General features: G+C 45.7%; 1 protein-coding gene and 1 long non-coding RNA gene across 3 annotated transcripts; both read left to right on the forward strand.

The window, feature by feature from the left end:
- Positions 1-210: 210 nt before the first annotated feature.
- Positions 211-8,190, forward strand: PA2G4 (proliferation-associated 2G4). The gene is made up of 13 exons (XM_049625746.1): positions 211-735; positions 2,607-2,735; positions 3,018-3,123; positions 3,215-3,284; positions 3,485-3,577; positions 6,117-6,180; positions 6,403-6,481; positions 6,633-6,711; positions 6,807-6,940; positions 7,075-7,169; positions 7,288-7,415; positions 7,576-7,629; positions 7,857-8,190. The coding sequence occupies exons 1-13, from the start codon at positions 648-650 to the stop codon at positions 7,920-7,922; spliced, it is 1,185 nt and encodes a 394-aa protein (XP_049481703.1). The 5' UTR covers positions 211-647; the 3' UTR covers positions 7,923-8,190.
- Positions 8,191-10,909: 2,719 nt separating this feature from the next.
- On the forward strand, positions 10,910-12,159 carry LOC125919223 (uncharacterized). 2 transcript variants are annotated; one of them, XR_007456692.1, is made up of 4 exons: positions 10,910-10,966; positions 11,081-11,105; positions 11,506-11,528; positions 11,804-12,159. It is a non-coding gene; the product is annotated as an uncharacterized LOC125919223 (long non-coding RNA). The 2 variants fall into 2 exon arrangements; XR_007456693.1 differs by lacking the exons at positions 10,910-10,966; positions 11,081-11,105 and adding an exon at positions 11,251-11,272.
- Positions 12,160-12,370: the final 211 nt, after the last annotated feature.

The raw sequence follows: 12,370 nt of genomic DNA on the forward strand, positions 1-12,370 counted from the left end.
CCGTTCTCCCAGCACCGGAGGATGATTGGACCGGCTGAGCCGGTCCCGCCAGCCGCTCCAGGGATCCGAGGAAGGGCGCACCCAGCCTCCCTGCCCTTAATGTAGCCACTCCCTCCTCGCCTGGGTTCCACCCTGCTCCACCCAGCCCCGCTGTAGCTCCGCCCCTTCTCCCTTAGCCCGCCCCTCTCTATTACGGGTTCTCGCTCCGTGCTCCTGGTGGATGTGGTTTTTCCGGGAGAGACCACGCTTCCCATGAAGCTCACCAACTGCTCCGCCTTCCCGCCGGAGCCTGACCCTTCCCAGAGTGCTTGGCGATTCCGGCGTGCGAGGCCCTTGGAGGGCAAGGCCCCAGGGCCTGGCTTAAGAGCGCGAAAGGCGAACTGGGAATTGTAGTTCAAGAGTCCACAAAGTCGACTAGAGGCGGCCTGTAGAAAGGACTCGTTGTCCCAGCGTGCCTTGCGCTTCAGCCCGCGCGCTCGCAGCTTCTCGCTCTCGCTCGCCCGCCCGCTCCCTGGCTAGCTCGCGCTTTCGCTCGCGCTTTCCTCGCGGATCGAAGGGGCTGTAGGCACAGCCTGCGGCTGGGAAGGAAGACAGAGGCGGCGGCTCAGGAGGAACGAGGCTGCAGTGGTGGTGGTGGTAGTGGGAAGATGTCGGGCGAGGACGAGCAGCAGGAGCAAACTATCGCCGAGGACCTGGTCGTGACCAAGTATAAGATGGGGGGCGACATCGCCAACCGTGAGTGCGGGCCTTGGGGGTCCGGAGATAGAGGCTGAGAGGGGGAGGCAAAGGGGACGGTGCTGGGCTGGCCCCGGAGGGGTTGGAGCGGTGGGGTCATGCGGAGTGAGCAGCTGAAGGCCCCGCGCCGGTCCACCGTGGGTGGCGTGGTGGGAAGACTCCGTGTCGCGCCTGGGACCTGAGCCGCTGGGCCTGGGCTGGAGTCTGTGGAGGTGTGGGGCCCTGACCGGGAAGAGCGCAGAGCAGGGCCCCCAGCCGGCTCCGACCTTAGGCCGTTAGTCAAGAGGCAAGGCGCATCTTCTGCCCCTCACCCTTCGGTCCGGATCCCTGCCTCTTATTCTGCCAGCGGCGAGGCCACCTCGAAAAGGAAGCGCCCAGCTGTTGGCGACGGAAGCGCCCCTCTATTTTGTTTTGGCTCCCCGGCATCAAGAGCCCAGCCGGCACGTGTTGCCGGGTTCCCATGCGGATCGCCGGCTCCCTTCCTCTGCTACAGTCCCTGACACCAGCTTCCCTACCACGTGCTTTGCTGGAGTCTTTCGTTTTTTACTTCAACTCCTTCGCTGGTGGGGCCCCCTTCTCCTCTTGGGCCAGCTCAGGGATCGTTGGAGGACACCCCTGGAGCTCCTAACACAACTCTTGGAGATAATATGTGGCTTTTCTTGAAGTTATTGCTACCAACAATCTGTGCAGATAGCCTTAGCCGTCAGATTTGATCTCAGGGACTTGATAACGCTAGGAGTGTTTTGAGGTTCTCACCCCAGCTAGGCAGTCTTGTGAATGGTACTGAAAAGAGGGTGGGGGCTGATTTTAGGATCTCAGAAGTCATCCTTATTACCACTGTGCTGGGACTTTCTCAGCAGCTGCCTGCCAAGCTTGGCAGATGTCACACTTTACTTTTTCTCTCTTTGCAATTTACCTTTTCACTTTAAAACCCAATTAGGGGAACAGAAAATGCTTGTGTTTGGGCTTTTAAATGGTTTTGACAATAAAGATAGGTATTTAGGATCCCTTTGCTCCTATGGCTGAAAACCTGAGTTTTTCATGCTTCCAAAGACTTGGATCACAAAAATCAAATCTGAAGTTCAGGATAGGCCATGGTGAGGGCATCCAGTGAACAGAACAATGCTTTATAACATAATGAACATTTAATATAGTGCCTTATTTGGAGTGCTTTTTAGTATTAGTGGTTTGAATCAAAAAATTTTTTTCCCTTGCAACTTATAACTTCTGAGGCACTTGTGATCCCAGATACTAGTTTGAAACTCAGGTCTTACACCTCTTTGAGATGTGCTACAAGCTGTAAGACATGAGCCTTTGAAGCTCAGGAACTTTAGATTAAGTCCCTTTGGTTTATACACCGGTTGATGAGGAAATACTTTTACACAGATTGAGATTACTAACATCTAATTGGGGTGTCTGAGAAGGGAAGAAGGTAGCATTTAACAATGCATCAGCTTCGAGTCAGCAATTCTGTGTCTATCTTCCTGTTGTTCCTGACGCCTATAAATTTCCAGTCTGCTTTGCATGTATGTTGGTCACCTTGCTGAGGTGAGAACCCCCTTGAAGTTTGTAACTGTCCTACCACGCCACTGATATCTTTGGAAAGTCTCCCTTCACTAGGGAGACAGATGGTGTTTACCCAGTTGTCACATTCTATAGGGAGAGAAGGGTGTGTGGCTTTTTTATTTTAGGAAAAGGAAGGTAGAAATTTAGTGATTATAAGTAGGTATATTCCAAGAGACAAACTTGTTCCCTCTTTCAGCCTTGGGCAATGGCACTAAGGAATATTACAAACGCTAACTTCTAGGTATTGCTTGGGTGGTAACTTAGACAACACATACAGGGCTGACATGGTGGGATTCTGTCCCCAGGGGTACTTCGGTCTTTGGTGGAAGCATCCTGCTCAGGTGTGTCCGTACTGAGCCTGTGTGAGAAAGGTGATGCCATGATTATGGAAGAGACAGGGAAAATTTTCAAGAAAGAAAAAGAAATGAAGAAAGGTAAAAAATCAATCCCCCCCACTAATTTCCCAAGTTTGACCCTTACTCAGTCCTGTTTGTTTTATTGTAATGATGTAACCCCCACCCAAGCTCTGGTTGAGATATTTGGAAATTTGAAATCGCAGGTGGGATACAAGCAGTTTCCTACCCAATCCAAACTGATTAAACAGGCAAGACCCTGAAGAAAATCCTTCCATTTTTCCGAGGGGCAGCAGGGCTCCAAAAGAGACATTGAGAGAGAGAGACAGCAGGGTAGTAAGGCTGATGATTGTCTCTTTACAGGTATTGCCTTTCCCACCAGCATTTCAGTAAATAACTGTGTATGTCACTTCTCCCCTTTGAAGAGCGACCAGGACTATATTCTCAAGGAAGGTGACTTGGTAAAAATGTAAGCTTAAGCCATTTTAGAGCACTTGTCTTTTTCCTAAGCATTTGCATAGTGCTAGTTGCTAATGCTGTGCTCTCCTCTTGCCTTTTAGTGACCTTGGGGTCCATGTGGATGGCTTCATCGCTAATGTGGCTCACACTTTTGTGGTTGATGTAGCTCAGGTAGGTGGTCTGCTTTGAATTTTTTTCCACTTGTGGGGAGGGTACGCTGCTGCTTCTTATTCCCACCCCTTACCACCATATACAGTTTGAGAGTGTCCCTAGAGAAATAAAAGGAGAAAAGTGTTGGCTGGCCTTGCATAGTGACCAGCTCAGTTAGAGTGATTTTCCAGGGAGTACTGATTACATTTCCTTATCTACAGGGGACCCAAGTAACAGGGCGGAAAGCAGATGTCATTAAGGCAGCTCACCTTTGTGCTGAAGCTGCCCTGCGCCTGGTCAAACCTGGAAACCAGGTAAGCTGTTTAGTCCAGTTCCAAACCCTGATAGAACGTAAGAAGCATTAGCCATTTATAGCTATTCTGTATTGAACTGTCCCCTTCTCCTACAGCCCCCTTATAAAATAGCTTTTTTTCTTTTAATTTTACTTATTTTGAGAGAGAGTGAGCACCAGTCGGGTAGGGGCAGAGAAAGAAGGAGAGAGAACTCCAAGCAAACTGCACTGTGAGCAAGGAGGCCAACATGGGGCTCAAACTCATGAACCATGAGATCATGACCTGAGCTGAAACAAAGAGTGAGATGCCACTGAGCCACCCAGGGCACCCCCGTCCCTTTCTTTTTAAAGCCCCAAAGTGGGCTCAAAAAAAGCCCGTGAGGTCAAGAGTTACATGCTCTACTAAGTGAGGCAGCCAGGTGCCCCTAAAACATACAGCTCTTTAAAATTCGTTGTATTGGGGCACCTGGGTGGCTCAGTTCATTAAGTGTCTGACTTTAGCTCAGTCAGATTTTCACAGTTCATCAGTTCAAGCCCTGCTTTGGGCTCTACGCTGACAGTGCAGGACCTGCTTCAGATCCTCTGTCTCTCTCTCTCCCCTCCCCCACCCTCAAAAATAAATAAACTTGTTTATATAAATGTTTATTTATTTAGTGAGAGAGTGCATGTTGGGATGGAGGAGGGGGAGACAAAAAGGGGGACAAAGGATCTGCACAAGTGCCAAAGCAGACTCGGCACAGACAGCAGTGAGCCCCCTGTGGGGCTTGAACTCATAAGCTATGAGATCACAACTAACTCTGAGAGACTATCATAGATAAGTTCACATGCAGGTGTTTGGGGATATATGGTCCTTTCCTCATGGAGCCTATAGAGATCCTCTCTTATTCGTGTTTTGGATGTACATCTTTTCCTAAAATAATTTGAGGGATATCACTTAGAGTAAAACACAAATGTAAAAAAAAAACAACTTTTTTTTAAGAACTGTTTTTTTTTAATTCTTTGTTTCATTAATCCCTACACCAAACGTAGGGCTCAAACTCACAACCCCAAGATCAAAAGTCACTTGCCCTTCCAATTGAGCCAGGCAAGTGCCCCCAAAAACCCAATTTTAAAAGCTTATAACAGAAATCACAGTAGTACCAGTAAACTGGTGGCAGAGAGAGGCTAAAAGTTAGTTTTGTGCTTTTGCAAGACAATATTAGAAAGCCCAGGGATCATAAACTATCGTGAATTACTATAATTTAACATCTTAGGCTATGCATGGAGACATTTTTTTCTCACACTTCAGTCTCTAGGACCCTGTTCAATACTTAAAGCTTGCCTTTTTTTTTTTTTTTTTTTTTTTTTTTTGCTTTTGCTGTTTTTCATTTCTGTTCTCTCTTATTCTTCTTTTAATTAGTTTGTACTTCACCGTTGTTACTCGTTTGCGTCATTTTAACTTAAACCTCTGTCTTGGTTTGCTTATAACGATACCTACTTCATACAGTTGTTATGAAGCATTTTGAACAGTGCCTGGCACATAGTAAGCACTTGTGTTGGCTCTTACTACTTTCTGTGTTGATTATTTACATACTTAGAATTGTGTTATCTTCACTGGAAGGTGGTGGTGTATACTGGCTATTATATAGTTATGACATACATCAGGAATTTCTGGATTCTTGCCCTATCGCCAATGCTTACTGTTTAAAAATAACTTTTTTGAGTTCAAATTTCCTAATCCACAAAATAGGAAAAATGAAATTGTCACTTATTATCATAGGGTTGTTGTAACAATTGAAATGATCCATGTACAGTACCTAGCATATGGCTTAATAATATTAGTTATGATTACTTATTTTTCATTTTGTTTAAGAACTGTAGCTTAGGGGCACCTGGGTGGCTCAGTCGGTTGAGGGTCTGACTTTGGCTCAGGTCATGATCTCATGGTTCGTGGGTTCAAGCCCCGCGTTGGGCTCTGTGCTGGCAGCTTGGGGCCTGGAGCCTGTTTCAGATTCTGTGTCTCCCTCTGTCTCTGCTCCTCCCCTGCTCACACTCTGTCTCTCTCTCAAAAATAAAGATTAAAAAAAAAAAAAATTAAAAGAAAAAAAGAACTGTAGCTTAGGTGGGGGTCAGATCACGTTTGAAAGGTAAGAAGGGGAAAATCAGAGTTTGCTGTTCCCTCTCAACAAATATTGTGGAATAAACACTGGATTCATCACTAGAAAACCTGGGTTTATCCCAGTTTCTTCAAGTTAACTGGCTTAAGCCTGGGAAAATCTTAACCTTTCTGTGCCTCAGTTTCTTCATGTTTTAAATCGGGATATGGGGTATAGATCTGCTGTATTCACCTTTCAGAATTGTCTAATTACACCATCTTTGTGAAAGCACTTTGTAAAATGATATGCAAACATAAGGTGTTTTTAAGTTGTAGGGATAATAACTTGAAATGAAAAACCAATGAGAGTCGTTGCTCTTGATGGAGGGTATTGGGACTATCAGTTTTTTATATTTTTCATTCTCATGGTGGAGAGCTTATTGGCCCCTTTATATATCTCACCTGTTATTTGATCTTGTACTTCTAGAACACACAAGTGACAGAAGCCTGGAACAAAGTTGCCCACTCATTTAATTGCACACCAATAGAAGGTGAGACCTCAGATAACAGGGTTGAGGGTCTGAGTGGTTTAGTAGAATTAAGGATTTTGCTCCTTCGAAGATCCATTCTGACTCTAGCACAGTGTAAGCCAAAACCTTTTCTCCCCTGAGTTTTCATAGGCACTTTTCCCTCACTGCCTGCCTCATCAACCTACTTAGGTGGGTGGATTTGGGAACCTTTTGGGATTCTAGATGGCTTTGTCCTGTCCTCAGGTATGCTGTCACATCAGTTGAAGCAGCATGTCATCGATGGAGAGAAAACCATTATCCAGAATCCCACAGACCAGCAGAAGTAGGTGCCAGTTCCACCCTTCGCTTTCCGCCCTCTGAGTCTAGTCACGAACATTTTCTTCATGCTCCCAGCTTACTCTTGTCTGTCTTCTTTTACTTCAGACTCCAGGAACTACTTATTGTTTTTATGGTTCCCTTTCTATTCCTTTTAGGAAGGACCATGAAAAGGCTGAATTTGAGGTACACGAAGTATATGCTGTGGATGTTCTTGTCAGCTCAGGAGAGGGCAAGGTGAGGAGAGTTTACCAGAGCTAGCACAGAGGAGTGACTGAGGGTGTGTTCTAAGAGCACCAGCCCAAATGTGACCTAACTTTTTACTCTTTTAGGCCAAGGATGCAGGACAGAGAACCACCATTTACAAACGAGACCCTTCTAAACAGTATGGGCTGAAAATGAAAACTTCACGTGCCTTCTTCAGTGAGGTCGAAAGGCGTTTTGATGCCATGCCATTTACTTTAAGGTACTACTACTGCACTTAGCAAGAACAGTGCTTGGAACCAGTCTGACTCCCTAGACCACACACATTTAAAAACTTGAGGAAAATGTTACTTGATAGGGAGTTAAGGATGCTTGAATTTGTCTTCCACCACCCAGAGCATTTGAAGATGAGAAGAAGGCCCGCATGGGTGTGGTGGAATGTGCCAAACACGAACTGCTGCAGCCATTTAATGTTCTCTATGAGAAGGAGGGTGAGTCCTAAGAAGAGAGTTTCACTTTGGAGCCCCTGATTACAGTCCTCCGCTCTAGCTTACAGAAAAGGAGTATGACGAGGGGACATTTTATCAAAACACTTCCTTTCTTCCATAGGTGAATTTGTTGCCCAGTTTAAATTTACAGTCCTGCTCATGCCCAATGGCCCCATGCGGATAACAAGTGGTCCCTTTGAGCCTGACCTTTACAAGTCTGAGATGGAGGTCCAGGATGCAGAGCTAAAGGTCAGTGTGTGACGGAAAGGGGTGAACACATTGCACGTGTCCTGGGAGTGAGGAGGAGGTGTCAGCAAAGTCCTGCAAAGGGCCGGGATACTGCGAGAGACATTTTGTGTTTCCTCAGCATTCCTCAAAATTTGTTTTCCTTCCTCCTCCTATTTTCCAGGCCCTCCTCCAGAGTTCTGCAAGTCGGAAAACCCAGAAAAAGAAAAAAAAGAAGGTATGATTATCCGTCTCTGGCAGGGTGAACTTGATCCCTCTTCCTTCCACCTTCCAGGAGTCCACCTTCCTGGGTGTTGTGGTGGGCATATATGTATCTGTATATCCTTACTTTCCCTTTCCTCAGCCTTGACCTAGAGCATTAGGATATTTTTGTCCTTGGTGCCCTGGATACTACCCCAGGTAGTTGGAAACTGACAAGTCTTCCTCTCTTTTCCACGAATATAGGCCTCCAAGACTGCAGAAAATGCCACCAGTGGGGAAACATTAGAAGAGAATGAAGCTGGGGACTGAGGTGGGTCCCATCTCCCCAGCTTGCCGCTCCTGCCTCATCCCTTTCCCACCACACCCCAGGCTCTGTGAAGTGCAGTTCGTCTTCTCCACCCAGGACCGCCAGCAGAGCAGGATCTCCCTGCCCCCATCCCTGTCCCTACCCCACTCCCTGTCCAACAACAACCAGCTCCAACTGACTCTGGTCTTGGGAGGCCAGGCTTCCCAGCCACCGAAGACTACTTTAAATAGAAAAGAGAAATTGAATAATAAAATCAGGAGTCAAAATTCATCGTCTTCAAGCCCCTCTTTCTAGCCTTTTTCTACTACTCTCTGCTTTGGTCAAGGTTTATGACCCTACAACAGAACAGGGAGAAGGCTAAAGTAGCCGCCACCACTAAAAACTCAGCTGAAATTTTTTTATATCACTCTGGTGTCAGCATTTTCCCATCTGTTGGGGCTTGTTCCTCTCTTTTCCCATTCTCCCCAGGTATTTTATCAGGCCTCAAAATAAAGAGGAGCTATATTCAGATTGTTTTTATTCACGTGTGGCAGATTCCTTTCTGATCCAGACTGGTCAGGCCCCTCTCATTTTTAGGAGCTGGAGCCTGCATTTACCAAGAGATTCTCATCTGTCAAATGGATCCTCATTTGTAAATCTCTTTAGTCGTTTTTGTTCTGCAGGACTTTTTTTTGTCTTCACAAAGCTGTAAAGAAGTAATCCATCTCCACCTTGTCCATTTCTTTGGAGTCGATGGGGGGGCATTCCCCTGTTTCATCTTAGACACCTGAGCTGGAAGCTCAACTGTGGTTTTGTTCCCTGTTTGAAATATTTTGACTTCCCTCCCTGAAAGAAAGACCAGGAACCAGAGGAGCAGACTGACTGAAGAGACAACTCCTGGCTTTCTGAAGCTGTGGACTTGGATTGGATGAATTGCTAGGGGTTTGGAGAGGAAGGCGATGAAATTCTGTACCTCTGGCATGCTGTCCCAGGGAACTAGGGCTCCCGCTAACTTATGAGGTTTTTAAACATGTTGAAAATGACATGGCGTTAAAATAAATTTGGATTTGCTCATAATCATGTGCCTTTGTGTGCTGTGCTTATTTGATAAAGATGTCAGTTGATGGTCATTTGGAACTAGTTTTCGATGTTGCCATATTCTGCCGTTCTAAAGAAATACTGTGGGCTGGGACAGTACATTTTTTATGAAAGTTTTCAAAGTTTTTTTGAGTAAAAACTTACCCCTTGTTGCTGACAATTTGTTCAGGACAATTAATGTGTACTGCAAAAAATAAAACACCATATTCAAGTGTTTGTCTTGATTTAGGAAACCAGGAAGAATGCCTTTAGTATTAGGCCCAGAAGCCTTAGGATAACAGCTGATTAATACATTTCATATGTTATATGCATTGTATACTCTTATTACAATAAGAGAAAGACGATGTTAAGAAAATGCTGAGGAAGAGAAATACATTTACAGCATTGTGTGTATATTTAAATAAAACACGTGTGAGTACCGATGCAGTTCAAAAGTGCGTTTTTCAAGAGTCTACTGTTCTGGGCAATCAACAGGTGAAATCCTGATCCTAGTGGACTTGGTAAAATGTTGCTGGAGTTTACTTCAAAAGCTTGTTATATTCTGATAATACTAGAACTACTTAAACACTTGGAAAGAGGGCCCTAGAAGTTTTAACTTTTAAAGTTTATTTTGAGAGAGCGAGTAGGAGGGCTGAGAGAAAATCCCAAGCAGGCTCCACACTGTAGGAGCAGAGCCCCTCAGCAGTACTGATCTCGTGAATCTTGAGATCATTACCTGAGCCTAGATCAAGAGTAATATGCCTAACTGACTGAGACATCCAGGCACCCTGAGGGCCGTAAGTACGTTTTTTCCAGAGTTAAAAAAAGTGAAATGTTGCTGTATAAAAAAACCATGAAAAAAGGATTGTCACGAAAAGCCTTACAGTCTCTTATTAAAGTAAGGTGAAGTCTATGGTAAACTGTTCTTTTTCATCCTTCCTAGCTCAAGTTTCCCGTAGCCAAATCTACAAGTATCTTTTCCGGGTGCTTCTGACCTGACCATACCATGAGACTGGGAAGATCGATCTTAACACCAAATATTCTCAGTCTACAGAAGACAGTTGATCTTGCTTCCTGTATGTACATTGGTTTGATCTTAACTCCTAAGTAGAGGCAGAATCACTGAAGTATTTTTCTTTTTTTAATGTTTATTTATTTATTTTTGAGAGAGAGACAGAGCATGAGCGGGACCGGGGCAGAGAGAGGGAGGACACGGAATCCAAAGCAGGCTCCAAGCTCTGAGCTGTCAGCACAGACCCGGTCGCGGACTCGAACTCACAGACTGAGAGATCATGACTTGAGCCGAAGTCGGACATTTAACTGACTGAGCCACTCAGGCGCCCTGAAGTATTTTTTGAACAAGATGTACTGAGCCAGAAATCTTGTGGCATTCAGCCTCATGTATCGTGGGGGAAAGACTATAGCTGAGAGAGAAAAAGCGTTCATCTAAGTAACAAAGCTCTCTTCGTAGTATGACGGCTTTCTCAACTCCCCACTTACACGTTCTGGAATATTAACCCTTCGTAAGTTACGAGATAGAATCTCCCTGCAGCAGTTTAAAAATAAACCAGTAAAACAAATTGGGAATTTTTGTATAGACCGCAGGTAACCATAGTAAAATGGAGGGTGCAGCCAGGAAACTGCAACTCCCATGAAGCAGCGAGAGGGAAAGCGGAAGTCGCTATCGTTTGCTTGTCTGCACCTCTCGGACCCACATTGGAAATATGTGCTCACGCTGAAACAACACAATATCTTCATAATAAAACTGAGGGAAGGGAGATTTTGTAACTCAAATTCAAAACGTCTTCCCAGAGAACTCCTAATTCAATCAATCTGCCACCTGAGACGAGCTGAATGCCATTGTTACTCTTCTTAGGCAGCCCCGCCCCTGAAGGGAAAAGTGAGATAACGGAAATGACGACACAGCTCCCTGTTAAATAGCTGTAGGCGGGCCTCTGGCGCTCTCTCCGCCTTAGCGCCATCTTCTTGGGTGAGTGTTGGGGCTGTTTGTGTTTGTATTCTGTGCTCAATCCATTAACATCTGATCTCTGCACTTGCCATCATTACACGAAACTAACTGTAGCTTTTTTCTCTTTACCTGTAGAAACCTCTCCGCCATGAGAGCTAAGGTAAGCAGTCCTTGGCAGTAAGCTGAGGCAGTAGAGATTAGTGATGGGGGGGCGGGGGACAACTAGGCAAGGGAAGTCCGCCATGGTTCCCGAGCCGCTGGGTTCTCAAGGGTGCCCAAGAGCTAGTGGAAGAGGAAGGCTAATTTGGGGAGAAGCAAAAGAGGCGGGTAAGTACTGTGGGCACAAAGGGCGGGAGTAGAAAAGCGCACGCGGGATTCGTATCTATTTTGGCGGGTGAGGGTGGGAGTCCAAATTATTGCTGGATTTACTGTGACTATACTTACATAGTTGGTCAAGAACCTGCCAGGTTCTAAATAATGCCCTTCACATCTCTGCCCAGATCTCTTATTAAAACTAATCTCTTGTTTTATTCTCTGCCTCTGGCTGTGATGGGTTGCAGTGGAGGAAGAAGCGAATGCGCAGGTATGTTGAGACTTGACCGGCCAACACAGGAAGAGGGAAATGTAGCGTGCCTTGGACAAAACTTGGAACGTTTGGTTTAGAAATCTGAAAGAACTTGAGGTGAAAATGTTATAAGCATTGACTTGCATAGTCGGCGATTGAACGCAGGATAGTAGAACTGAAGTGCTTGTCCGTTTTGCCACCCCATGTATTAATTAGATGCACATTTAAGATGGGAGGGAAAGACTGAACTCGGGTTTGTGGGCAGGAGATGTATTCCCGTGTCTGCTTTTCAGGCTGAAGCGTAAAAGAAGAAAGATGAGGCAGAGGTCCAAGTAAACCGCTAGCTTGTGCACCCATGGAGCCACAGGAGCAGAAATAAGGAAAGCCAGAGGCCAGGGACGCTGGTACCAATTGTTGGACTGCATGCCTACTTTCTAGAGCTTGATTCAGTGGATCTAGAACATCCATCGCCATCTGATCGCAACGACCACCTTTGAGAGACTCGCCTTGTTCATATCAGAAGTCCCTTTTGGTCCGTTGCTCTGGACCTGTGACTTTTCGGGACTAATTCTGTTTTCATGTGTGGCTGAATGTAACAACGTATACAATAAATCTTCTCTTCTGCTGTCTTAGCTGAAGAAAAAAATGGTTTTGTCTGTTACGTGGTTTTTATTGGCTGGGGATTTTCTGTCAGTGCAGTAAGTAGGGCCTCTTGAACACCCACGCTGTAGAGCGTCGAGCGCGCTACATAGGCTACAGCCCGGGGTGTGACTCCCGTTCCTGGCCGACATTTGGTCCCCAAGCCCTTGGAGTCGGTAGATGCTGGGTGGCCCTTAACTTCCCAGAAAGGGTGTAGTATA

The sequence above is a fragment of the Panthera uncia genome, chromosome B4 (assembly GCF_023721935.1).
Source record: "Panthera uncia isolate 11264 chromosome B4, Puncia_PCG_1.0, whole genome shotgun sequence".
Taxonomy (NCBI): domain Eukaryota; kingdom Metazoa; phylum Chordata; class Mammalia; order Carnivora; family Felidae; genus Panthera; species Panthera uncia.